The 24,536-nt window shown below is 44.8% G+C and overlaps 2 protein-coding genes across 4 annotated transcripts; one reads left to right on the top strand and one right to left on the bottom strand.

Annotated features, from left to right (window-relative positions):
* Window positions 1-3,135: 3,135 nt before the first annotated feature.
* On the bottom strand, window positions 3,136-12,641 carry LIG4 (DNA ligase 4). Of its 2 annotated transcripts, XM_066579934.1 has the most exons (3): window positions 12,576-12,641; window positions 9,499-9,600; window positions 3,136-7,173 (listed from the first exon to the last, which is right to left on the bottom strand). In XM_066579934.1, the coding sequence occupies exon 3, from the start codon at window positions 7,159-7,161 to the stop codon at window positions 4,438-4,440; it is 2,724 nt and encodes a 907-aa protein (XP_066436031.1). In that variant the 5' UTR covers window positions 7,162-7,173; window positions 9,499-9,600; window positions 12,576-12,641; the 3' UTR covers window positions 3,136-4,437. The 2 variants fall into 2 exon arrangements, with proteins under 2 accessions (XP_066436031.1, XP_066436040.1); XM_066579943.1 differs by lacking the exons at window positions 9,499-9,600; window positions 12,576-12,641 and adding an exon at window positions 9,035-9,129.
* A 264-nt stretch (window positions 12,642-12,905) lies between these two features.
* On the top strand, window positions 12,906-24,247 carry ABHD13 (abhydrolase domain containing 13). 2 transcript variants are annotated; one of them, XM_066579968.1, is made up of 3 exons: window positions 12,906-13,015; window positions 17,959-18,088; window positions 21,101-24,247. In XM_066579968.1, exon 3 carries the CDS (start codon window positions 21,124-21,126, stop codon window positions 22,132-22,134), a length of 1,011 nt encoding a protein of 336 aa, XP_066436065.1. In that variant the 5' UTR covers window positions 12,906-13,015; window positions 17,959-18,088; window positions 21,101-21,123; the 3' UTR covers window positions 22,135-24,247. The 2 variants fall into 2 exon arrangements, with proteins under 2 accessions (XP_066436065.1, XP_066436074.1); XM_066579977.1 differs by lacking the exon at window positions 12,906-13,015 and adding an exon at window positions 13,028-13,174.
* The last annotated feature ends 289 nt before the right edge of the window (window positions 24,248-24,536 follow it).

The raw sequence follows: 24,536 nt of genomic DNA, 5'->3' as shown, positions 1-24,536 counted from the left end.
TTAGCTGAGCACCTCAGCCAATCACATTCAGCTCTTTCAGCAGGCGGGGATTTTAAATCCCCGCCTACTGATAGATCAGCACCACAATGCAGGGGACAGCAGCAGAAGATGCTGCTGAGCCCCGGCAACTAAAGCAAGGTGAGTATTTTTATTTATTTTTTTTTAAACCACTTTTACTTGATTTAAATATAAGCCCTTTCCTGAAATCAATTGCCGACAGCAGAATCCTCTACCGCAGCTGACACGTGTCACAGCTGCAGTAGAGAATTGAAGAATTCCTCTGCTGCACCTGTCACAGATGTGGCAAATGTAGCAGCAGGGAATTCTTTTACCTAGCGGGGATGAAGGAAACATCTGCCGCATGGGGCAGATGTGTTCTTCATCCCCGTGGGGGGCACAGCAGCGGTGGACAGGTATGTATTTTTTTTTTTATTTTTTTTTTTTTCTTACACTAAAATTTTTTTTTTTCAGGGAAGAGCTTATATGTAAAGCCCTTCCCTGAAAAAGGATGCAGGGGGGCGGGCAGACCATTATTTTCAATGGAGCCGCCGGCAGCAGTCGAGGCTCCATTGAAAACAATGCGTGCATTCCCTATGGTGCACGCATGTCCTATCTTTGCAGGCACGCACCTGCAAAGTACGGACATGTGAACACACCATAGGGAATGCATTGTTGCAAATAGAAGCATGTTTTTGTGTGTGCGTATGTATGCACAAAAACAGCTCGTGTGAACCCACCCTAAATGTGTGTATGTCCACATTCCATTTTTTTTTTTAACTTAAATTTAGCAATTTGAGGGCTTTTTTCTTTTCAGGATAAGATATAGATTTTATTGGCACCACTTTGGGATGGGTGGATGGAACATAACCTTTTTCGAGGGTGGGGGGGGGGGTCAATAAGCAACCCTCTTTATGCTTTCTTACACTTTTACAAAATAGAATCACATTTTATAGAAAAAAAATATTTTTTTCCTACCTTTTACATTTTTAATAAACTTTATTAACATTTCATTTTGTAGTCCTACTAAAGGCCACCATAATGCGTTTTTGAGCACTTTATTATTTCTTATCAGTGTAACAGGTAGGCTGTTAGGCTATGCCAAAGGCTGCAATTCCTAGTTGACAGCGGCGTGTTGGGATTGGGGATACAGAATCTGCATTCTCTTTATTCCTGGCCATTACAGTGAATGCCCAGCTTGCAATCAATGCCAGGCTCCTATGCTTGTACAATAAGCATAAAAATATATGTTATGAAGGCTTAAGGCAAGTAGGTCCATGCTGTACATTTATGCCATAGAGACGGAATTGGTTAACCATTGCAAAATATTACAGCACAATCTCTCATTGGTTAACACTGTTGCTATAATCATCCATAAATCCAAAGTGTCCCCCGGTCTACTCTACAGTGCCCTAGTATATATATATCGAAAGAGAATGTGATAAAATACTGGTGGTGAAGGCGCAACACTCTAAGCTAGTTGAAAGCTAAAGTTCCAAGATGCAATAGTGAAAGCACTTCTTTTTAAACATCATAAACAACCAGCAAGTGAGCCCCTTCGTCAGTTCAGCTGGATTAAACACAATTGGAGGCCTGGGGGGGTGTGACACAATTCCAAAGGTTTTTGGATGTTTCAGGTCTTGTATGTGACAGGTAAACCGCGAGGAAAGACGAGCTGAATAAAAAAAAAGAAGTGCTTTCACTATGGCATCTTGGACCTTCAGCTTTCAACTAGCTTGGAATGTTGCGCCTTCACACCAGTATTTTATCTCGTACTCACGCCCACCCAGGTGGAGCATTATCTGGTTGGCAGCACCTCCATCCTTCGAAACACTTTTACTCCAGAATCATTTCCCCACCCTCACTGGATCTTGTTCCACCCTCCATTTTTCTAACTTGGTACTCACTAGTAAGGGGAAAGGGACTTGTTATTTGTGTAGCGCCAACTTATTCTACAGTGCTTTCGGGTAATTTACTCATTCTACTGACCGTGGAAGGCTAAGTCAACCTTGAGGCGGCTACCTGAACCATGCGGGGATGGAACTCACAACCTTCAGGTCGTGAGGTGAGACCTTAGGACTGTATACTGCTGCCTTAACTGGGCCACACGAATGTTCACCTCACAGTACCTTCTTTGCTGCTGTCCTCATCTCCAGGGCAGGCTCATGGCCACTGCTCCAGCAACACTGTTTAGTCCTCACCATGTCTAGGTTATGTGCATGGACGATGAGGATGGTTGTAAACATCATGAGGAGCAAGACTTTCAATTCTTCTTCTCCAGCAGGCAGCAGCTGGACGCAAAGGGCAATGCTAGTCGAGAGGTGGGTTTATCCGACTTACCTAACATGCAGCACATAGACCAGATCCAGCAGAGACATTTTTTTTTCTTTAAAGTCACAGCTGAAGAAAGGCAACTACAAGGCTAGTCTCAAATCATGACTTTAAAGTTTGCTACTATCTGCAAAGACACATTGGCAATCATTCTGGTCACCAAATAGAGCCCTGTACAGAACAAAAAACAAATCTGATATTTTGCAGTTTTCGCTCTTGCTAGAGCATCATGGTAGCCTAACCCACCCTGTAGTAATCACTTCTCAGCAGCGATCTTCTTATCATAGAGAGAATTACAATGGAAGGTAAAACCTCTATCATAAAAGCTGAAGGAAGATAACATAAGAACCACCAATGATAACAGGCACAGCTCACCTCCTCCCCCTTCATACACAACCTGTGCACAGGACACAGATCGTGTCTAGAACATTCTTCCATTGAAGTCATTCTCTAGACTACATGTTCTTACGGTCAAAGTGGCTGCTGAAAAAGCATATCTGAACAGCTGTCAACAGCAGATCAGATAAGAAAACTGCCCGCATAATCATGTATGAAAAATAAGATTACAAACCCCACAAATCAGAAAAATAAAAATGTATCAATATCTGGTTTTCATTATAGAAGTAAAGGATACATTCCTTCTGAAATCTGGGAACACGTTGAATAGGTTTCAGAATTACAGAACTAGAAGTGGTTTGTAATAGTTTGGTTTTAGTACAGGGGCAAAGCAGAAGATAAAAAACACATGATAATAAAATGAACATAGGACAACATGGGATTGTACATTAAGAAAAAAAAACGCATCAGCAAATCAGAACATAAAATTTTATTTTCAAAAACTACATTAATAGTTAAAAAGCACATTGTAAAAGTAGAAATAAATATTTAGCATATTTTTTTTTAATATATAAAAGCATTAGAGGGTTTCCAATTTAAAAAAATGTTAACGCACTTACCAATATACTCCAAAGAAGAGTGTACCCTCCACTCAATAATGATTCCCAATGGACATCCCCCCACCACATGAGTTGTATAACAGTTTGTTTTCTAAAACAAGGCACAACATGATCTCCTAGGCTCTTGCTATGTATTACAAGTTTTTGCAGTAGGGGTGTCCTGTGTTACCCAAGTAAGGTATTGTCCTAAAATGTATATTACAAAGCGGGTTTGCATATTAAACAAAGGTACCCTTTAAGGAGGTCATCTGGTTAGTGGCCAACGTTCCCCTATTAGCTGTAACTGCAATAAAACAACAACAGCAGCAGTACTTACCCCTCACTTCTGCTGCCAAAATCTAGTGCTGTCGCCCCACCGTCGCCCCAGTGTTTGTTATGGCAGATTTCATCACTGGAAGTCAGGTGACAGCTGAAGTGTCAATGCTCTGAACTCCTGGCATCATGGCACCCAGAAGGTGACTGTTCATGCCAGAAGAATGGGCAGTGGTGCTACAGCATCCAATTGGCTGCAGAGGTCACCTCACTTCCAGTGTCATCATATCCCATCCTACCATAACACAGGGACCACGGTGGGGCAACTGCACTAGATCATGGCAGAAGAGGACAGGCAAGTACAGCTCTTTTTGTTATTTTAAATGCAGCAACATCTATCCGGGAAATGTTGTCTAGTAACCAGACAACCCCTTTAAAACAAACTTCAAAATTGCTCAGTGTTCATCCATATAAAAATACAGGCATCACAAATAAAATCTGAACAATGAAACATACATTTAAATACATGATCAATGGGCATAAAAATCTAGATTAAAATATTGTGGATAACAATTAGAGATGAGCGAGCCTACTCGCTAAGGACAAATGCTCGATCGAGCATTGTCCTTAGTGAGTATCTCCCCGCTCGGGAGAAAAGGTTCGGCTGCCGGCGCGGGTGACAGGTGAGTTGCGGCGGTGAGCAGGGGGGAGCAGGGGGGAGAGAGGTCTCCCCTCCGTCCCTGCCCGCTCTACCCTGCCGCTCCCCGCTGGCAGCCGAATCTTTGCTCCCGAGCAGGCAGGTACTCGCTAAGGGCAATGCTCAATCAAGTAACTGCCCTTAGCGAGTATGCTCACTCATCACTAATAGCAATGTATATTTAAAAGCAATTAAAATTTGACTTTACAGTAAGTAATCCTGTTCCATCTGAAGTGTTCTCTTCTTCAGCGACTCAACTACCCACAGAACTGAAACTATCTTGAACTTTGTCTTAATTGTCCTTCTCAGACTCTTAATTTCTGGTAAACGAGACAAATCATCACCAAGGACAACATGCGAAACTCCTTCTTCAAGGTGGTTGACTACTTTTGCTCCATAAAAGCGTAACTCCAATGTTCTTATACTCAAAGTACAATTTTCAATTTTAGTGAGTGGGTCATTAATGACTGCATATATATCTGGATATACAACACATTGTCGAAATAGACTGCTACAAGGGTTTTCCCATGAATAGCGTTGTTCTAGGTCAGCAATCATGTCCAGAGAGATTTTATCCTTGGTGTCAAGCATTCTGGTAAACAGGTCCTTCAGTTCAGACTCATTAGTATCTGTGACATAACTGTCACCATAGCAGTCATATTCACAAGCAAAATGTTCCTTGGTGGACGGACACATGTGAATCATGTGGTTAGGTTGCCAAGGTACAAAGGATTTATTTTCAAAGCACTCGAGAAGCCAAGAAGCTCTAACAACGTCATGCTTATTCGAGGAGATAACATTTTTTACTCTGACGTTTGTAGTTCCTACAATAACACAATAGGTGTATTCTCCGGCATTTTGCACCACCGTGCCGCCACAAGTTGCTATCTTGTTCTCTAGATCTGCTTTTGAATGTTCGTCCGTTCCACTCATCACACAGAACTCATAATCTTTAAATATATTTGACTGCTTTGAGATGTTGGTAAGATCGGGTCCTTTTAAATGAGAAACCACATCGATTACTTTCCTAATCTTCGGGGCAGTTTTTCGTTTCTTTTCTGGTGGCTCTTCACCAACATCCAAGTGTTTTGAAGCTAATTTCCCTGAGGCTTTCTCTCTAAATTGTTCCAAGTCGTCAAGTGTCATACAGTCATACCATTCCTTGTCGTCTCTGATCTTTTCAATTCGGGGAAACCGAAGAGTACAATTGGTCTTGTACATATCACTGTGAACAATCTCTGCAGCCTTCACTTGAACAATAACAGAATTACGAGGCTCAATGAAAACTTCAGGTTTTTCAGTCCCACACAATAGGTTTGGGGGTGGGTCTTTTTTCCGATATAGCTTCCAGTGGGGAGCCAACTTCAAACCTAAGTCATATAATTCTTTCATGGTGTAGCCAGAGCCAATACGGCAAATTGAATGAAAGACAGATGGCTTCCCTCCTGGAAGGGACTTCTCTGCCACTGCACATAAAAAGTGTGACATCATACCACCACGTTGACCTTTGCCCCAATATCCTCCAATAATTAGGAGATCCAATTCATCCATGAGTCCATTAACATATTCAGGCTTGATCTTTAACCAGCCTTCTCCACGTTTATCTGGCTTATAAATTGACATAGGGTCTTTAACCATAATTCCTTCCTCACGGTTATCGATTGCCTCATTTAGTGCATCAACAACATTCTTCTTGGTACTGGCTTCAGCTTTGGGAATTATATGAATCCTTCCAGGAACTGGGGTAAATATATCACGAAGGCTATCATACCTTTTTCTTAGTGTTTCATGGGCTAACTTCTGGTCGTTAAACATCAAAACATCAAACACGCAAAAACAAGTTTGAAGATCTGAATCATCAACCATCCTTTTGATGTCAAACTTGTTGCCTTTCTGCATGAATGTCTCAGTACTGGGATTGAATGCCATCATCTCGCCATCAAGTATACAGTTTTGCACATCTATACGAAACACGTTATGAATGAATGGCGTTAAGGAGCCTTCCAGAGGAGAACCCCCAAACTGTTGTGTGTAGTCATACCCATTCCGAGAGAAGTATTTATAAACATCTCCATCCTTATGCATCTGCATCCGCTCACCGTCAAGCTTAGTCTCAATATAAAAACTCTGGTGGTTCATTTGTTTTTCTATGTGCTGAATGTTAGCAATTGCAGCAAGCATTGGTTTAAAAGCATAAAATAGTGAAATAGAGACATCACTAAGGCACACGCTGGGGTCATGGAGCTGTACGCACACTTTTTCTAAATCTGTGGTGACATTGTGCAGTTCTGCAGCATCTGGGTGAAAGATGCCAAAGACTGTTTGTTGGCTGAACCCAAGTTTCATGTCCTTTATAATCATCCTTATAAGCCACTTCTGTTCCAGAGCAGTGGTATTTACAATTAAGTGCAGCAGACTTTTCTCTATAAGTTCCTTTTTCTTACCTGCATTGTTGCTTGCTATGGAGTCTAACTGCTCATTCACATCACTTATAGACAAGGTTCCTTGTTTTCGGCAACGTGACTTAAGAACAAAGTACGCAATAGCAGCAAAGTCGCCCGCATCTGAATTAGAACCAGTAGGAGTTCTGTAATTTAAAAGTTTAAGGGCATCTTTGCCATCTTTGGCCAAACCAAGAACTTTGATGTACAGTTTAGCAAGCAAAGTCTCTTTAATTCCATAAGCCATCCGCTCCCTTTCCAACTGTGGCAGAATGAGCCGCATAGCTGGATAAAACGAGTCTGTAGTTGTAGGTTCGCTCTTGTGAAGGTCATCGTGAAATTTTCTCCAAGATTCGACAAACTGCTTTAAAATATTTGCTTTCTCTGGTCTCTTCTTGCATTTTTGAATTCTTTCTAAAGTACTACAGAGATCTGCAAAAGGTACTTGTGAAGCTACTGTTTTTAAGGGCAGGGGATTGGCAGACATTATGCCAGAGATCTGTAGACAAAAGCACACAATACTTCTTAAACACGTTATTTTCTATCATTTGCAGATGGAAGTTACTAGAATATTAGATATATTACATAATGCATGTAATTCTTTTGACTAGTCTAAGGCCTCATGTAGACGGGGAAAATCAGATCCGCCGGGGATTTGTAACGCAGATTTGGGCTGCGGATGCACTGTAATTGTCTTTTATTTTTCATGCGGGAGATGAATTGAGCTATGTGCTCTATGAGCTCCCATACGCGTGATCCGCACTATAAGGCCTCATGTCCACGGGGAAAATCAGATCCGCTGCAGATTCTCCATGTAGAATCTGCAGCGGGTCCCTCCTGCCCCGCGGACATGAGCGCCGAAAATAGCAATTTAAAAGAATTTACCTATCCGGCGCGGGCGACGAAGGTCAGCTGTTCCTCACGGCCGGATCTTCATTTTCGGCCGGCGGATGAATTCCTGACGCCGGCGGCACGTCGCCGGCACGTCGTCGACGTGCCGCGCGCATGCGCCGGGCACATCCGCCGAGCCGAAGCAAGGGAGATGCGGCCGTGAGGAAGAGAAGAGCTTCGCGGTCCGCTGCGGGTGAGTAAATGCTTTAAATTCCTATTTTAGGTCTCCCGCGGATCCGGACGGCTTCCATAGGCTTCAATAGAAGCCCGCGGGAGCCGTCCCCGCGGGAGACCCGCATGAAAATGGAGCATGGTCCAGATTTTTTCATGCTCCATTTTTTTTTAAATCACTTTTATTGACGATCCGCGGGTATTTATGTACCCGCGGGTGGTCAATGCATCCCTATGGGGTGCGGATCCGCATGCGGGAAATCCGCTGCGGATCCTAAATCCTATTTTCCCCGTGGACATGAGCCCTAATGGAGCATGTCCATTTTTTTTCATGTTCCAGGAATTTTTTAATTACCATCCGCGGGTATTTATCTACCCGCGGGTGGTCAATGCATTCCTATGGGGCGCGGATCTGCGTGTGGGAAAAACGCTGCGGATTTTAATTCTTATTTTCCTGTGGACATGAGGCCTTATGCTCTGTTCACATCATGTTTAAAGTGAACCTGTTAGGTCCCCTAAGCTGCAGCTAGGGCCGGGCAATGAATCAAATTCATTCGACTGTCGTTTTGCTGAGACACGATTCTAAGTTTTGTCTGAATTGGGAAATTCAGGGAGGGAGAAAGGGGCAGTATATGGGGGCTGTGATGAGGGTGGTGGTGTGGGGTGGAGAAAAGGACAGTATATGGGGGCTGTGATGAGGGAGGGCGAGAAAAGAACAGTATATGGGGGCTGTGATGAGGGAGGGCGAGAAAAGAACAGTATATGGGGGCTGTGATGAGGGAGGGCGAGAAAAGGACAGTTTATGGGGGCTGTGATGAGGGAGGGCGAGAAAAGGACAGTTTATGGGGGCTGTGAGGAGGGAGAAGGAGACAGTATATGGGGCTGCGATGAGGGGGGAGAAGGGGACAGTATATGGAAAGTGTGATGGGCTGTGTGCATAGAAAATAGGGGGGCATGGATGTGTGGAACCCCACCCTTCATGTGTATGCAACTCCATACCTCATTCTTTTACATAAGGGAATTCCTTGATAAGTACCGATTATCAGAATTGTGACATATTCTGACTATCAGCATATATTAAGAAATTGCTGTGTATGAGATTCACTCACATAAAAAGGTGTCTCGGTTAAAAAAAATAAAAAGATGATAAAGATGAAAATTGAGATTGAAAAACAAAAAATGTTAATTTTGGGCCAAATCGCCCAGCCATAGCTGCAAGTAGCAGGGTATAGTTAAACAGACTTATTTCCGCAGTCAATCACTTATACCAATCAGTCTAGTGGTTTCACAAATCTTACTTTGGAAGTTTTGCAGGGCTGGACTAGAGAGTAGTCCAATGCAGCTCATGTATATTCGTAGATGCATACCGCCTATTGACAGGTGTGCATAGTAACACCAATCAGAGATAAGAAATATCTTTCAAAGGACTGCAAGAAAAAAAAGATCTTCTAGCAGATTGGTCCTCCCAAAGTGGCTACTGTACACTATGAGAATTGTAGATCTGTCACAGAAACATCTGGTCTACACAGAAAGTAGTCTTCGCAAAGTATTTAAAGAGGTATTCCCATCTCAGCCAAACATGACCGAGCTGGGAGTACAGTCTGTACTCCATGACCGCTGGGAGTATGGAAACAGCCACTCTACTGGCACTGGGCTGGGAGATATTAGTGCCATTACCAGCGGTGGGAGCCGCACCCATTAGACACAGATGGCAGATAGGAACATCCCTCTAATCCGAAAACAAAGAATAAATAACACAAACCTAAAAGTATATGAAACAAAGTCCTCAGTCGGCTTCGTGCTGCGCTACTACGGATGATAACCTCTGGGGGGGCAACAATGGGCACTCGGGGGGGTTTATATCCTGCAAACAAAACACGACAGGTTAGAGCATAAAGGGTGAGAGGTCTGCAGGGTACAGTGCAAGAAACATCTTAGGCCACTCTCAAACATGCGGCCGGCAAAACCCCGTGATTTTACTCTTGTTTTCGGACGCAGGTTTCTGCCTCCGACAACGAGATTTAGCACATCCCATCATTGTGATGGGTGACGAGGTGCGCTAAACGCGGTAAAATAGTGCAGACAGCACTCGAAAATCCTGGCGTTAGAAAATGCCGTTATTGAGCGCATGTCTGTGAGGCCCCATTGAAAACAATGGGAGCGTTATAGGACTATTGAATGCCGCGGTAATCACGGCAGAAAGCGCACGTGTGAGAGTGGCCTTAGGCTAACTTCACACGATATCGCGCTCGCCAACATGTGATTACCCCACAGGTGCGGGGCATTTTTAGCTCTAAACCCTCTAGAATCACTTCGAGGAGGTAGTGATCTGCCGCCACAGCAGAGGATCGCAGAGTCTCTCCTACGGTTTTCAGTGGGGTAACATTGCATTGCACTTGCATGCACCTAGCACGTAGTGCGACGCTGCCGCCGGTCCCACTGACAAGGGGGGCTGTGATGCGGGGGCACTTGCTGTAAAAAAATAAAAATTGTTCATCTGTATTACCCTATTCAAAAGAATGAGGTCCATATTTGCGGGACATTTCTCGCAACACATAAAACCGGTGTGATTTTCTCGACCGTGTTAAATTAGTCTAAAGAGTCTTGTCAGCAGTTTTGATGATAACCTGGCTGCTCCCCCCGTGCTGCTATCCTGAAGGGTGTCGGTACAAACTGCGGATATTCTGCTGCAACCCATTGTGGATCATGGCTAATTACAATACGCTTGTGTAAGAGCCCTGACGCAGGGAAGGGAGAGGATGGCAGAGAAAGCCGATGCAGACAGGAGCCACGAGCGGCTGGATCTATGTGTGATTCAACAGGACAGCCTGTTGTGTAAAGGTAAGCACAGGCTCTGCAGCAGCAAAATGACAAGGAATTTGTCATAAAGACTATTTAGAAAAGCGTTCCTCTGGATGAACATTGGGGGTAATAGGCTGAGCTGGACGGACTGTGTCTTTTCCCAGCCCAGGGCTAAATCCGCAGGTAGCTGATTTTGCACTGTGGAAGCTCCAGCTCAGAATGGTGGGGATTATGACAGTTTCCACCCGGCCTCGCCTGAAGAGGTGGGATCTATGCGGACAACCATACCATGTTTCCCAAAAATAAGACCCTGTCTTATATTCATTTTTGCGCCAAAAGAGGCACAGGGTCTTATTATACTTACCTAGGAGGCTCGGTCTAGGTCCCTCCTGCTGCTCTCATAGCTCCGGCGTGTGCTTACCTGCAGTCCTTGGCGCTCGTGCTACATCCCTTCCTGGTTACAGGATTCCTAAATCTCTTCTCCAGGAAGTAATGGCTGTGATTGGTTCATTGACCGCTACTCAGCCAATTAATGCAGCGCTGGATGAACAGCCATTGCATTAGTTCATTCAGGTGGAACTTATGAATCCTGTAACCAGGATGTGATGATGTACGAGCGCCGAAGACTGTGAGGAAGCACGAGCCGCAGCTATGAAGAAGAGCGGGAGGGACCTGGAGCGAGCCTGCTAAGGTATTCCATTTTTGTTTTTTAATGTAGTGTAACTAGGACTTATTTTCAGGGTAGGGCTTCTATTTCAAGCCTCCACGAAAATAAGGCTAGGGCTTATTTTCGGGGGAAACACAGCTCACGGTAGTATACTATGCAAGGCTGAAAAAAAGACATATTTTCATCCGCTTCAGCCCGTTAACCCCCAATGTTGATCTAGAGGAAGGGAAAAAAAAGTCCTTCCAAACTTCAAATCTGTCAATTGGAATAATCCCTGAATCACCGACCCTTCTGAAGATATTAGTGATTATAACATATAAGATTGTGTCACTCAAGAACGGCATCCGGGCCCCTCTTGCACTCTTTTAGCGAGTTCGCAATCACTACGTCCTCAGGCACAGAGTTCCATAGTCTCACTGCTCATTTTCTATGTCGGTGCAGAAACCTTTTTTTTTTGCCCCCTTGTTACAGTCCTGGTATAAATACATCATGGGAGAGATCTCTAGATTGTCCCCTGATCACCCCACTTTTGATAACCTTTCTGGGTATTGTTGCCCGCCTTTGTACCCGTTCAAGCTCTGATACGTCCTTCTTGAGTACCAGTGCCCAAAACTGTCTACAATATTCCATGTGTGGCCTGATCAGACTTTAGCCCACAAGAGGGCGCTCTCACGAGTGTATTATACCATGTATTACAGTCTCACATGGACTTGTAATTGTGCCTCCCACACACATCGCACAACAAAGATGGCGGCGCGCACTGTCCTGGCACATATTACGCACAATTACAATCCAAGACAATTGTGGGCGCGTTATTGCGTACTTGTAGCTCGCTGCAAAATACACTGGTGTGAGAGCGCTCCTTCACATCCACATTACAGGTCCGCTGCGGGCCGGCTCACACCAGCAGAACCGAATTGCGATATCCGCGGTGAATGGAGCCGGTGTAAGTACGCCGATTCCCATCGATCCGGTCACACCTGTGTATATTCATTGCGTGTAAAACGCAGCATGGAGTATTTTACCGTGTGAACGAGCCTATTGTTGTCTATGGGTGCGTAATAAACACTGTACATATGCGATACATTACGTACGTGCGGTGTTTACACGCACCGGTGCTAAGTGACAGCACGGGAAATTAACAAACAAAAGTAAGACTCATGTTGGGGTGCGTGAGATACGCGGTGCTGCGCAGCAAAACGCAAGCGCTGGTGTGAGCCGGCTCTTATATTGCGGGTTTTTCTGAAGCCCAGATGGGAGTTGTATAGCTCTGCAGCAGTACTATGTGTGCCACCCCTTACACGGCGGCCATCTACACTAATAACAGCACTGCGGGGACAGACGTGACAGCAGCCCTCCCCGCCGCTCACCTGCTGCCTCTCATCACTCAGCCGGCAGACCCCGTGCAACAACTGACAACAGCGGAAGCGGACAACGTCATCAACAAGCGCCGCCCATGACCCGTTCCCAGAAGCAAGGGCTCCCCGCACGTCATAGCTGCGACGCACAGGCTGCGCCATCTTTGAATGTACCGACTTGCTCTTAGTTTTAGAAACAGATGGACTTCGAGTGTAACACGCTTACTAGAGACACAATATAGCGAATAATAAGCTTCTTTCCGTTTTATAACGCAACAAGGTCTTTTGCCATTAAGCAAGATGGAAGGTTGTGGGTGAGCACGTGACTTGTGACAGATTCACGTCTACGTCACGTTTCAGAATCCCGGAAGAGGAGCGGGAAGTGACAGCGGGGCGAGCTTGAGTACGATGGGATGAGAGGCCGAGAGCAGCCCGTAACCTGTACATGCCATGTGAGCAGCGGGGGGACGTGTGTGATGTGCGGGGGAGGGGCAGCCTTACCATATAGTGCATGGGCACTGTCGTGCCAGCAGCTCTAGCCACGCTTATATCGGCTGCCTGGCATCAGGTTGTACACACGTGACCCGCTGGCATAGGTGATCGTGCAGCAGGTTAGTGTACTTGTCACTGACTGCTGTTGCCTCCAGAGCCCCCCACACATCAGCCCCTGCAGGGTGTGCTGCATCTACAGCCTGTGCCAATGGAAAAAAGGATCAGGGTTTTTTTTTTCAGCACAACAGCGCTCCCCTTGTCAGTGGGCGATCACTGAAATTGCATCTCCAGCCCCCTGCAAGTGAATCTGCAATAACAGATGCAGCCAAAGAGTAGCGCTGTTTTTGGGGTGACTCCGTTCTCCCTGATGTGAATGGATGGCCTAGTCCTCAACCGCTGCAGGTAACTGCATGCGGCGCCTCCCAGTGTTACCGGTAATAACAGCATCTGTAGGGCACAGGGCGTCCTGCCGCTGAATACTGGTGATGGGCTCTGCTGGGAGTCATTACAGGGTCAGAGTGTTAAGGCAGCAGTATGCAGTCCTAAGCTCTCGCTCACAACCTGAAGGTTCCGGGTTCAATCCCTGTATGGTTCAGGTAGCCGGCTCAAGGTTGACTTGGCCTTCCATCCTTCTGAGGGCGGTAAAATGAGTACCCAGTAAATAAATTACCTGAAAGCACTGCGGAATAAGTTGGTGCTATACAAATAACAAGATTTATTCTATATTCTTCCATTAGTAGTGATATCAGTCCTACCTGCACCCTATCAGCGGTGGAAGCAGTGCTGGTCGCTGCGGGTGATGGTGCCTGTTTATCTGGGGGGGGTCAGTGCTCCTCTGCTCCCTGCGGTGGTAACGTCATGCGCTCCACTATATCTTGTGTGATGCGCACACAGCAGAGCCGGATTTCTGCCGCAGAAGACCTGCGATTCATTGCAGGAAGTGATTGTGAGCGATCGCTGATTTATTGGGGTTTTTTTCGGCGCGGATGTACACCGATGCACAGCGGATCCTCTGTGCAGAAAAAAATGCAAGCCCAGTGGTGCCTGGATTCTGCTTATGGGAGCCCACAGCGGAATCTGACACTACGGGGCTTCTGTCCTCTTTGCTGCAGACGCCTGCCGAGGCACCAGCCAGCACAGCACAGTTTTCTTTTTTTTTTAAACTCCTGCTTTCCCGTGGAATCTGTGGCTTGTCCGCAAATCAATCAATTGCGGACGGCCGCAGATCGGATGGCTACCATTGACTTCAATAGAAGCCGTCTGTGTGGGAGCCGCACTGAAATAGAGCATACTGCGATTTGTGTTCTGGACCAAAAGGTCCACCAAACAAATCATCAGTCGTTAATTGTGTGCGGACGCCCGTGTCTTCCTATGGGCGGCCTGAACTGCAGATCTTCAAGTCCGTCCGTGGACATCGGGGCTAAGAAATAGTGTTGTTGTTTTTTTACACATATGTACTGGTGAAATGTGTGAGATTCCAGGAGCGGTGACGGATAACCCACTAGTAACCATGTTTTTTTTTTATCCTTAGGCCTGGCTCACACTGGCGTTTGTAAAAATGCTGCGTTTTGGACATGTTCGTCAGCGTTTGTAAACGCACCCCATCATTGCAATAAGTGATGTGCGTTAAAAAGCACTGAAACACTAAAATATGACAGACGCCGCTTGTTTACTGTGGCGCTAGAAATGCCACGCTAAAACGCTTGTCTGAAAAGCCCCATTGAAATCAATGGAGGCTCAGTGCGGCATTTTTTTTTCACAGGCTCGCTAAAACGCCTGTGTGAGAGTGACCTTGGGGAACTGAGAGGTCCGCTCCACACCCATGTTGGAAGCCCCAGTCGGAGGTCCCATCACAGACCTGACTTACATTGCTGGAAGAAAAAGCGTTGCAGGCAGCACTTCTGCTTCTGTCCGACAGCTGGGCTTAAAACGCACGGACCCCATTATAGTCAGTGGGGTCCGCCCAGTTCTGTCCAGAGACGGAACCACTCAGCCCCGGGATTCCCTTTTTCTTCTCCCCAAATGGAGCAGGAAAGTAGAATCCCCAGATGTGAAACCACCCTAAGGGTGCCCTCACACGAGCATGAAACTCGTGCCCAATAAGAGCTCCATTCTTTGGGGTCATACACATAAGTGATTGTTTGTTTGTTTTCCCCCCTCACAGCGATGCTGCGACGTAAACGATCTCTGCATGTCCTGTCCTCTACATCCCTTAGAGCCCATCGCCCATTGTTTTCAACGCGACAGTAAAACACATGGCATGCCATGTGAGGCGCACACAAGTGCCATGTGATGTTTCCCATTGGAAATACGTGGCGATCCGGAAACAGGAGCCAGAGGATCGCAACTTCCCAGAAGTGATGAGGCGTTTTTGCATGAAAAGCGCCTCGCGTTTGTGGGTAAAACGCACGGGGACAAGCGTGATATGGAGCCTCACTCATGTTTTATTGATTTGCTCTCTAGAAGGAGGCAGTTTGCTGTGAGCAGCAGAAGTACGGTAGTTGTGTTGTAAAGTGACCCAGCTGAAGCCTTGGCAGCGGGTGTCGGCTGTCCGCATATAACTGTAACACATCTGTGCTCTCTAGTTTATGCTCTCTAGTATTGGAGATGACAATGATGTGATACCTGTATTGTATATTATGTGAGGGACTTGTCACTCATCGCCTGCCACTGACTACACAGAGGAGTCCCATGAGCAACATGCATACTCGGTGGCAGTTCTCTAGTGGTACAGTCTATAGTAAAGACCAGATGGACCCCATCCTTAACAAGTCATCAAACTACTAACAATGACCTATGCATGTGTGGGTGGGAATGTGAGTGAATTGCATGCTCCGCCCCTGATCACATGGTGGTGACATCATCACAGGTACTATATGCACACGGCTGCTATCCGGCTAGGTGTTCATTATTATTCCATAGCCATTGAGGTCACAGAGGGTTTGTAGTCCGCCTATAATCTGCACAGGGATGCAGGACCTGTGATGACGTCACCGTCATGTGATTAGGAGTGGAGCATGTAAGTCACTCGGGATGAGCGTCACCACCATGTCATCAGGAGTAGAGCATGACTGTGATGTCATCACATGTCCTTCATCTCCAGTGCTGTGCTGCTTCTGATCCCTGTTGTATGGGATGAACAATGTATGTAACAGAGCTGTGTGAGTGATATGCATGTAGCAGAGCTGTGTGTCGCATTGCACCAACAGAAACACTGGTACTATAATTTCCTAATAATTACTAGCATTTTTTCTAACGGTGGGCAGACGGCATGTTCTCACAACTTAAGTTACTGGTACTATACTTTGTATTAAGAAGTAGAGATCCAAAATGGAGTCAGATATGTTTGTATCAAGGCTTTCCAATGAGCAATCAACTTGCCCTAGAAGGTTACATACATCATATAAGCCATATAGTGTATCTGACTTTATCATAAGTAGTCATATATAATCGTCATTATACAAGTGGGTAAAAAAAACAAAAGACAGGGATCTTTTTCTGGTGGGCGGGGAGTTGGTAGGACCAGCTAGTGTTGCTAGGTGAATGTCTGTGAACCCTTCTGAGTCGTTATGCCGGCCGACGTTGTTAGGCCACCTGCACACCGGTGGTTCGGACCCTGCATGGTGACCCCGGCTTACCTGTCCGCCGGTCTTCTCCTCTGCTGCGAATGTGCTGGCCGGAGCACATGCGCTGTACAGAGGACGATGATTGCAGAATGGCCATGGGATGAATGGCTTCCATTGACTTCAATGGAAGCTGGCCATGCGTATCCGCACAAAATCGCAGCGTGGTGCGATGTCTCCCCCACGAGCGGAAAATCGCAATTGATTTCTGTTTGTGGGCAGGAAATCGTGTATTGCCATAGCATGCTATGGGCTGGATTTGCTGCAGAATCCAGAGGCGGAATCCCACTCCAGATTTCACAATGCAAATCCGCCCGTGTGCAGGAGGCCTTAGAGAAGGTTGTTTTTGGCTCCAGTGATTTACTTTCTAACAAGTTGTTCAGTTTTTTTCCCCTATTTTAGGCTGCCTGCAGACAGTCGGGTCGGATCCGGCAGCGAGAATTCTCGCCGCGGGACCCGACCTGAGCGCCTGCAGAGAGCGAGCCCCGCACAGAAATAGAGCATGCCGCAGTTTGTTTGCCGCGCGGCCATCTGCATAGAATTGCGTTTGTTAATGCATTTTTATGCAGGCTTCCAACGGCGGAAATCCCGCCGCGGAATTTCCGCCCGTCTGCAGGCGGCCTTATGCTGCTGATTTATACGAACAACGTGCAGCTGTCGAATTTCGTTTCCTTTTCCATTGCTCAAAGCACTTTTAAAAAGAAGTCGCACGGAGGGTGAAGCAGGGCGTCATGTCGTTTTTCATCAACAATTGCTTTTAAAAGATATTTTATTTTTTAATAGTAGTACAGGAAAGAAAAAACCTCTCTGAATTTGGAATTATCGTAATCGTACTGACCCACAGCATAAAGTCGTCGTGTCAGTGCAGCTGCAGTGTGTACGCCATAGAAACAATACCCCTGCAAAGATGGCAGAACTGCGCTTTTTTTCACTCCATTTAGAAATGGGAACATTTTTCAGTACATTGTTACATTAAATAATACCATTAAAAATGCAACTTGTCCCACAAAAAACAAACCCTCTGACCTCTACGTAGATGGATAAATAAGAGTTGGGATTTTATTTTTTTTAAAGTGGAAAGGAAAATCTAAAACCGAAAAATAGCTGTGTCCTTAAGGGGTTAAGTTGTGGGAAAAGCCCTTTAAGCTCCTGGTGGGGAGGGTTACGGTACAGCAGCAGTCACTAAATTGCGTGAAGCTGTAGTTTCTCCCACGTAATGCTGGGAGTAAAATGTTTGTGTTGTTCCTGACACGTTAATGTAACATCTGTTATTGACATAGGTCCCATTAATCTGCACCCCGGTGAATGCTGCACCTAGAGCCTGCAGACGGACTACCGCCAGAACCTGCGGACCTGCATAGCCGGATTGTTGTCCTGCCTTATCTTCCACTGTGACTCTTTGTACATCAGGTATGTCTGTTCTGAATTTCCTCTACTTTTGGGTACTACAATGATTTTTAATAATAGGATCGTTTAAAAACTGGTTGCAAATGTAACTTTCCTTAAAGCGGGGATTGAACCCATTTGAGCAAATGTCCCACTAGTGCTTAAAATGTACCTAATGTTTCAGACCAATTGTGCTCATCTAATCACCTGTGTATCTCACCAATCTTGTAATATACTTTCATTAAAAACTTTTGGTTTTACCACTAAAAAACCAAGGGTGAAGTGCAGCTCCTCTGCAGTCCCCTGTTTATCGTTAGACATTCACTTTCAGAAGTAACTAGGGTGTTAGAAGTTTTCCTAGCTGTGGTAGAGGGGCCGTCTTTCCAGGCTCAGCTCCCTGCACTCACTCTGCTCTCAGAGCTGCAGTCAGTGTGTACACAATCTCTGCCTCCACTGATCTTACTGCTATGTGCTCTGATCTTAAAGGGGTTGTCCCGCGAAACAAAGTTGGGGTATACACTTCTGTATGGCCATATTAATGCACTTTGTAATGTACATTGTGCATTAATTATGAGCCATACAGAAGTTATTCACTTACCTGTTCCGTTGCTAGCGTCCCCGTCTCCATGGTGCCGTCTAATTTTCAGCGTCTAATCGCCCGATTAGACGCGCTTGCGCAGTCCGGTCTTCTCCGTGTTGAACGGGGCCGCTCGTGCTGGAGAGCTGCTCCTCGTAGCTCCGCCCCGTCACGTGTGCCGATTCCAGCCAATCAGGAGGCTGGAATCGGCAATGGACCGCACAGAAGACCTGCGGTCCACCGAGGGTGAAGATCCCGGCGGCCATCTTCGCAAGGTAAGTAAGAAGTCACCGGAGCGCGGGGATTCGGGTAAGTACTATCCGGTTTTTTTTTTTCAATACATGCATCGGGTTTGTCTCGCGCCGAACGGGGGGGCTATTGAAAAAAAAACAACCTGTTTCGGCGCGGGACAACCCCTTTAATGTTGTGGGCATTATATGGGTCTCCAGTTTACTGTAGCAGAATAATTCTTATTGGATTGTCCTTTATTAGCTGTCTCATTAGCTCGTGTGTTTGCATGGTCACAGCTTATATAGACTATATCTAGGGATCTCTATATATATGCTGTGACCATTCAACCGTTCAAGACCTAGTAAAGCAGGAAGTCTGAGAATTAATGGAGGAGTAGGGATTGCTGCCTGGAATGTTTTTAACTCGAGGTAACCAATAACATATGTAAAAAAAAAAAAAAAAGGTGGCCATAGCCTTTTAACAAAAAAAAATAAAATCTCAAACTACAACAATATATACACTGTATTACCCATTTTCATGCATTTTTGTAATTATTGAGATTAAAATTCAAGAAAGGCAGCACACCTAGAGCATGTGTGAACCCATCATAAGATAAAACGAAAAAAACGTTTGGTACGATGTTAGCCAGTAGAGCAAAGTGTGATTGTTCCCAGCAAGAGAAACCAAGTAATCTTGTAGATATACCTTTTAATAGATGAGCGAGTATACTCGCTAAGGCACATTACTCGATCAAGTTGTGCCTTAGCCGAGTATCTCCCCGCTCGTCTCTAAAGATTCGGGGGGAGAGCGGGGAGGAACGGTGGGGAGATCTCTCTCTCCCCCTGCTCGCCCCGCAACTCACCTGTCACCCGGGCCGGCCCCCGAATCTTTAGAGACGAGCAGGGAGATACTCGGCTAAGGCACAACTTGATCGAGTAATGTGCCTTAGCATGTATACTTGCTCATCTCTACCTTTTAACCATAAGATGCACAGTGAAGTGTGTGAGGTATTGTAGTTTATGGCTTTTGTATAAAATAATTGTTTACATCTTTGTACAAAATGCAACTATTACCATTTTAGTGGCGTCATCTTCCAAAATTCTGCACAGCATTAGGGTGCTTTCACATCTGTGCTAGGGATTTCGCTATCCTGCAGGAAAAAGGGAATCCCTATGGCCAAATGGTTCTGTCTCTGGACAGAACTGAACAATGCCGAATAGATCCCATTGGCTATAATCTAGTTTGCCCAACTGACTGGCTTTCGGACAGAAGAAAAAGTGCTACATGCAGCTTCAGATATCCGAAGCTGCATCTGTGACGGAACCTCGGGCCGGAGGTTCCGACGCGGATGTGAAATCTGCCTGATGTAGATTCAGATCATCTAAACCAGTATTTTTTTTTAACTTGGGTTCAATCAAACCCCAGGGGTTCGGTGAGTCCGTCTCAGGGGTTCGGAACAGGTCTGTGTCTGTTCCGTTCCCCCCAGTTGTATGAGCGAGAGTGATATCCATCATGGGTGAGACAGATGTTCACGTTTAATGTTGGGACAGCAGACGTCAATAATGAATACCTCGACGAAATCATTGAACCTCAGCAGAGCCGGGTTCAACATTAACTCTTTAGAACAACAACAATCACAATGTTTTGGTGTCCCCAAACCGTAGCGTACCCTCTTATTGCTAAGAAAGCCCTTGAGATACTCATACCAGTTGTTACAACGTATCTTTGCAAGCAATCTTTTTCGATAATGATAGATATAAAAACGAAGAAAAGGAACAGACTTTATTGATAAATGATATGAGAGTGGCACTTGCCACGGTGAAGGCGCGCATTTCTGGACTAGTCTGTGAGAGACAACAGCAAAAGTCTCAGTAAATATTCACCGAGTTCATTATGTACAGCTGATGCACGGTGCATTTTGTGCACTAATAAAATATATACCCATGTTTTGAATTTGAAAAAAAAAAACATTTTATTTTTCCAATTACGAAGGGTTCAGTGAATGCAAGTAGGAGGCTTGCGGGGTTCAATACCTCCAACAAGGTTAAGAACCACTGGGCTAAACAATCAATGGTTTTAATTACATAATACAATTTTTTTATAGTGTAGTGAAAGCAAGTGTCTGCGTAATCCAATTTGTTGACAGTAATGGAATAGACTACGCTATATATATACTCTATAATGTATGTACATGCCATGCCTTTGAATATTTTCTCTCTGTTTTCCAGCGCACAAGCAGAAGAGATCAAGAATGGAAAAACATTTGAAGTTTTGGGCTTGTGCGGAGCAGTGGTTACTGACTTTAGGATCGTGGTCATGGGCACTATGTCGGATATGTCTGCTCCCATTAATATTAACGTTTAATATGTATGGTGGTATTATTCTGCTGCTTCTGATATTTGTCTCCATAGCTGGAATACTATTTAAATTCCAGGACGTACTTCTCTATTTTCCTGACCAGCCTTCTTCATCACGACTCTACGTACCAATGCCCACCGGAATTCCACATGAAAATATATTCATTAAAACAAAGGATGGTATACACCTCAACCTCATCCTCTTGAGATACACAGGTGATAACTCAAACTTTTCTCCGACCATTATTTATTTTCACGGTAATGCGGGAAATATTGGCCATAGGTTACCCAATGCATTGCTGATGCTGGTCAACCTAAAAGTGAACTTACTGTTGGTTGACTACAGAGGGTATGGAAAAAGTGAAGGAGATCCAAGCGAAGAAGGCCTCTACTTAGACTCTGAAGCTGTACTTGATTACATCATGACCAGACCTGACATTGATAAAACAAAAATTATACTCTTCGGCCGCTCACTAGGGGGTGCAGTGGCCATTCATTTAGCATCTGAAAATGCACACCGAATATCAGCGATAGTATTAGAAAATACTTTTCTTAGCATTCCTCACATGGCCAGCACCCTCTTTTCTTTTCTTCCTATGAGGTACCTTCCTTTATGGTGCTACAAAAATAAGTTTTTGTCCTACAGGAAAATTTCTCAGTGCCGAATGCCTTCCTTATTCATCTCTGGGTTATCCGACCAATTAATTCCTCCGTTCATGATGAAACAGCTCTACGAACTCTCCCCGTCCCGGACTAAAAGATTAGCCATCTTCCCAGATGGGACACATAATGACACCTGGCAGTGCCAAGGCTACTTTGCTGCACTTGAACAATTCATAAAAGAACTGACCAGTAATCACTGTCCAGAAGAAAATGCAAAAACATCAAATGTGACAATAATATGAATGCCAACTTCTTCCCTTTGCACTGTTGTATATTAAGTTTGTGAGACTTGATTAAAAGAATGTCATTTGTACTGTTTGTTTTCCAAACATAAGAAGGTAAATTGCGGAGAGCGCGTCCATTATGTAGCTGAGACTTCAGCCTTCTCTTCTATGGAGTTCGGATAGACTTACACTTCTCTATAGAGTTCTTAAGAAACTCCAGTTCAGTGCATGCACTGTTTTAACGTATCCTTCATTTTGAGCTGACTGCTGCACTGGTTTTATAAGGTAGCTTTGGCATTATCTGGAATGACTCAACTGTCTTTATTATGTTCTACATACATATTTTTAAGCCCTGGTTGTGTCCACCGGTTCTGAAAATAACACTAAGAGGCACAAATATTGCAGTTGACTTTGAAAGAGTTCTTTGGGATTAGGATTAGTCTTGTCTATAGGCTGCGTCTGGTATTGTGAATAGAGCAAAGTTACAATATTGGGGACAGCCCATGGGCAAAAATGGCGCTGATTCGTTATTTAAAAAAAAGACTATTTTTTTAATCCTATATAATCCCTTTAAGAATAGAGGGAGAACAGCTTTTATGTCCTCCTTAAGAAAAAAGAAAGTTATGCTCATGCTAGAGAAAGTTATGGAGGATTAACCAGTTAAGTGAGACTACTGCACCAGTTGAAGGGCCACTCTGGTGAATTTTGTTTTTTGTTTTTTTTTTCTTCAGTCATTCTGTAGCTATGCCCCAGTATTTATGAGTCGTCTGTTACCTTGGTTAGTTATTTCTCTGTCTAAAACGTCCTGAAATCCTTCTCTTCAGGTGGGTGATGTGATCTCACTCCTTTTCTTGGTTTATATTTTCCCAAGAAGTCAGTTTTTCAGTGGACCCTACCACACAAGCTCTTCATAGGGGGACTGAAACTCCTATCACAGTTACTGCGGATGATTAATGATGGAGATCACAGCTCATCTTCCTCACTGTATGATTATGGGCTGTAGTTTAGGTGAATATAGAATACAGAATGTAATGGCAGTGTCCTCCCAGCGGGCAGAGATGGTAGTGACTCTAGCTGGTCGTGCTGATGCACCATGGAAGTGTTATCAGAGCAAAGAGAAAGTGAATAGGGAGACATCTCCGCATCAAGACAGGAGGCTGTACTGTATGGAAGTGACTGCAATATACATAGGAGAGCTCCAGAGTGTGGCAGGCAATCAGGTGAGGAGGGAGGGTAGGGATGGAAAAAGTGCGTCTCTGCCAGAGTGGCCCTTTTAACGCATTCCACACAGTAGATACATGCAGTATCTGTTAGGTTGTCTAACATACTGTACATAGAGGTCTAGTTCTTGGGGGGTAATTGTCACAATCCATTCTGTGTTTTTTAATGTGCTGTGATGAGCAGATTGATTTCTACTATTGTGTGCAATTCATTCAGTAGTTAATCTTGTTATGCATGCTTGTATTATTTTCCTGTTTCTATCTTTTACCTTGGCAATGCACATCCTCACCTCATTTGTGTATGAAAAGTGTTTACTGCGGGCCAGCCGGACAGGTTTAACCTCAGTGTCCTTCATTACGGTATGACTCCTAGATTGGGGACATGCGGACTGATGATTAGCCCACAGTTATGTTATACCGCACATCTATTGTTTCACCCATTGCAATAAATGGTCATATAATGGAGTATAAGCAATAGTTCCTTCTAATTCTGGTTGGCTATGGTAATGTACACTGATGGTATTTTTCTGAATGTCATGGGTCAAGTTTTTCATACTCAATAGTAAATGAATTCTAGTTGCCTTCCATTGCAATATCCCAGCAAGTGATACATATACAGGATCTGCCCTGAAATCCAATGAGCAGAATCATTTTTTTTTGTGCCTGTGGCAATTCACGCACTAAGGCGGACATCCATTAGATAATACAATGTTCTAATGAGTCCTTAGCACACTATCTATGAAAAACGATTCTAAGTGATACAGCGGAAGTGACAGTATGCTCACAATCAAATTGCAAGGGCTTCTATCTTATTGTAAGAATGTTCACTTTGTATGAAAGCTGTTTTAACACCAGTTTTACTCATGTCAGGATGTACATATTTAGAATAAATTATTCATGTTTTCAAAATACGTCGCAGATGAGTGGTTTGTGTTGCTTTTTCAGAATGGGTCACAGAAAAAGAGGCCAGATACAAGATATGTACTACAGGAAATTCTCAATCACCATTTGACCTGACAGCATGCCGTAAGCCAGATTGCTATATGGAGGAGCAAAAATGTTCAGGTGCAGAATGATTCAGCAGCCACTCAACTAGAGATGAGCGAGCACGCTTGGATAAGGCAGTTACTCAAGCGAGCATCGCTCTTCTCGAGTAACTGCATTCTCGTCCGAGCAGGTTCTCAGGGGGGGGGGGGAAGA

This window comes from Eleutherodactylus coqui, chromosome 1 (genome assembly GCF_035609145.1).
Source record: "Eleutherodactylus coqui strain aEleCoq1 chromosome 1, aEleCoq1.hap1, whole genome shotgun sequence".
NCBI classification, from domain to species: Eukaryota; Metazoa; Chordata; class Amphibia; order Anura; family Eleutherodactylidae; genus Eleutherodactylus; species Eleutherodactylus coqui.
Note: the sequence above shows the minus strand (reverse complement) of the source record. Positions and strands in the feature narration are given on the sequence as shown.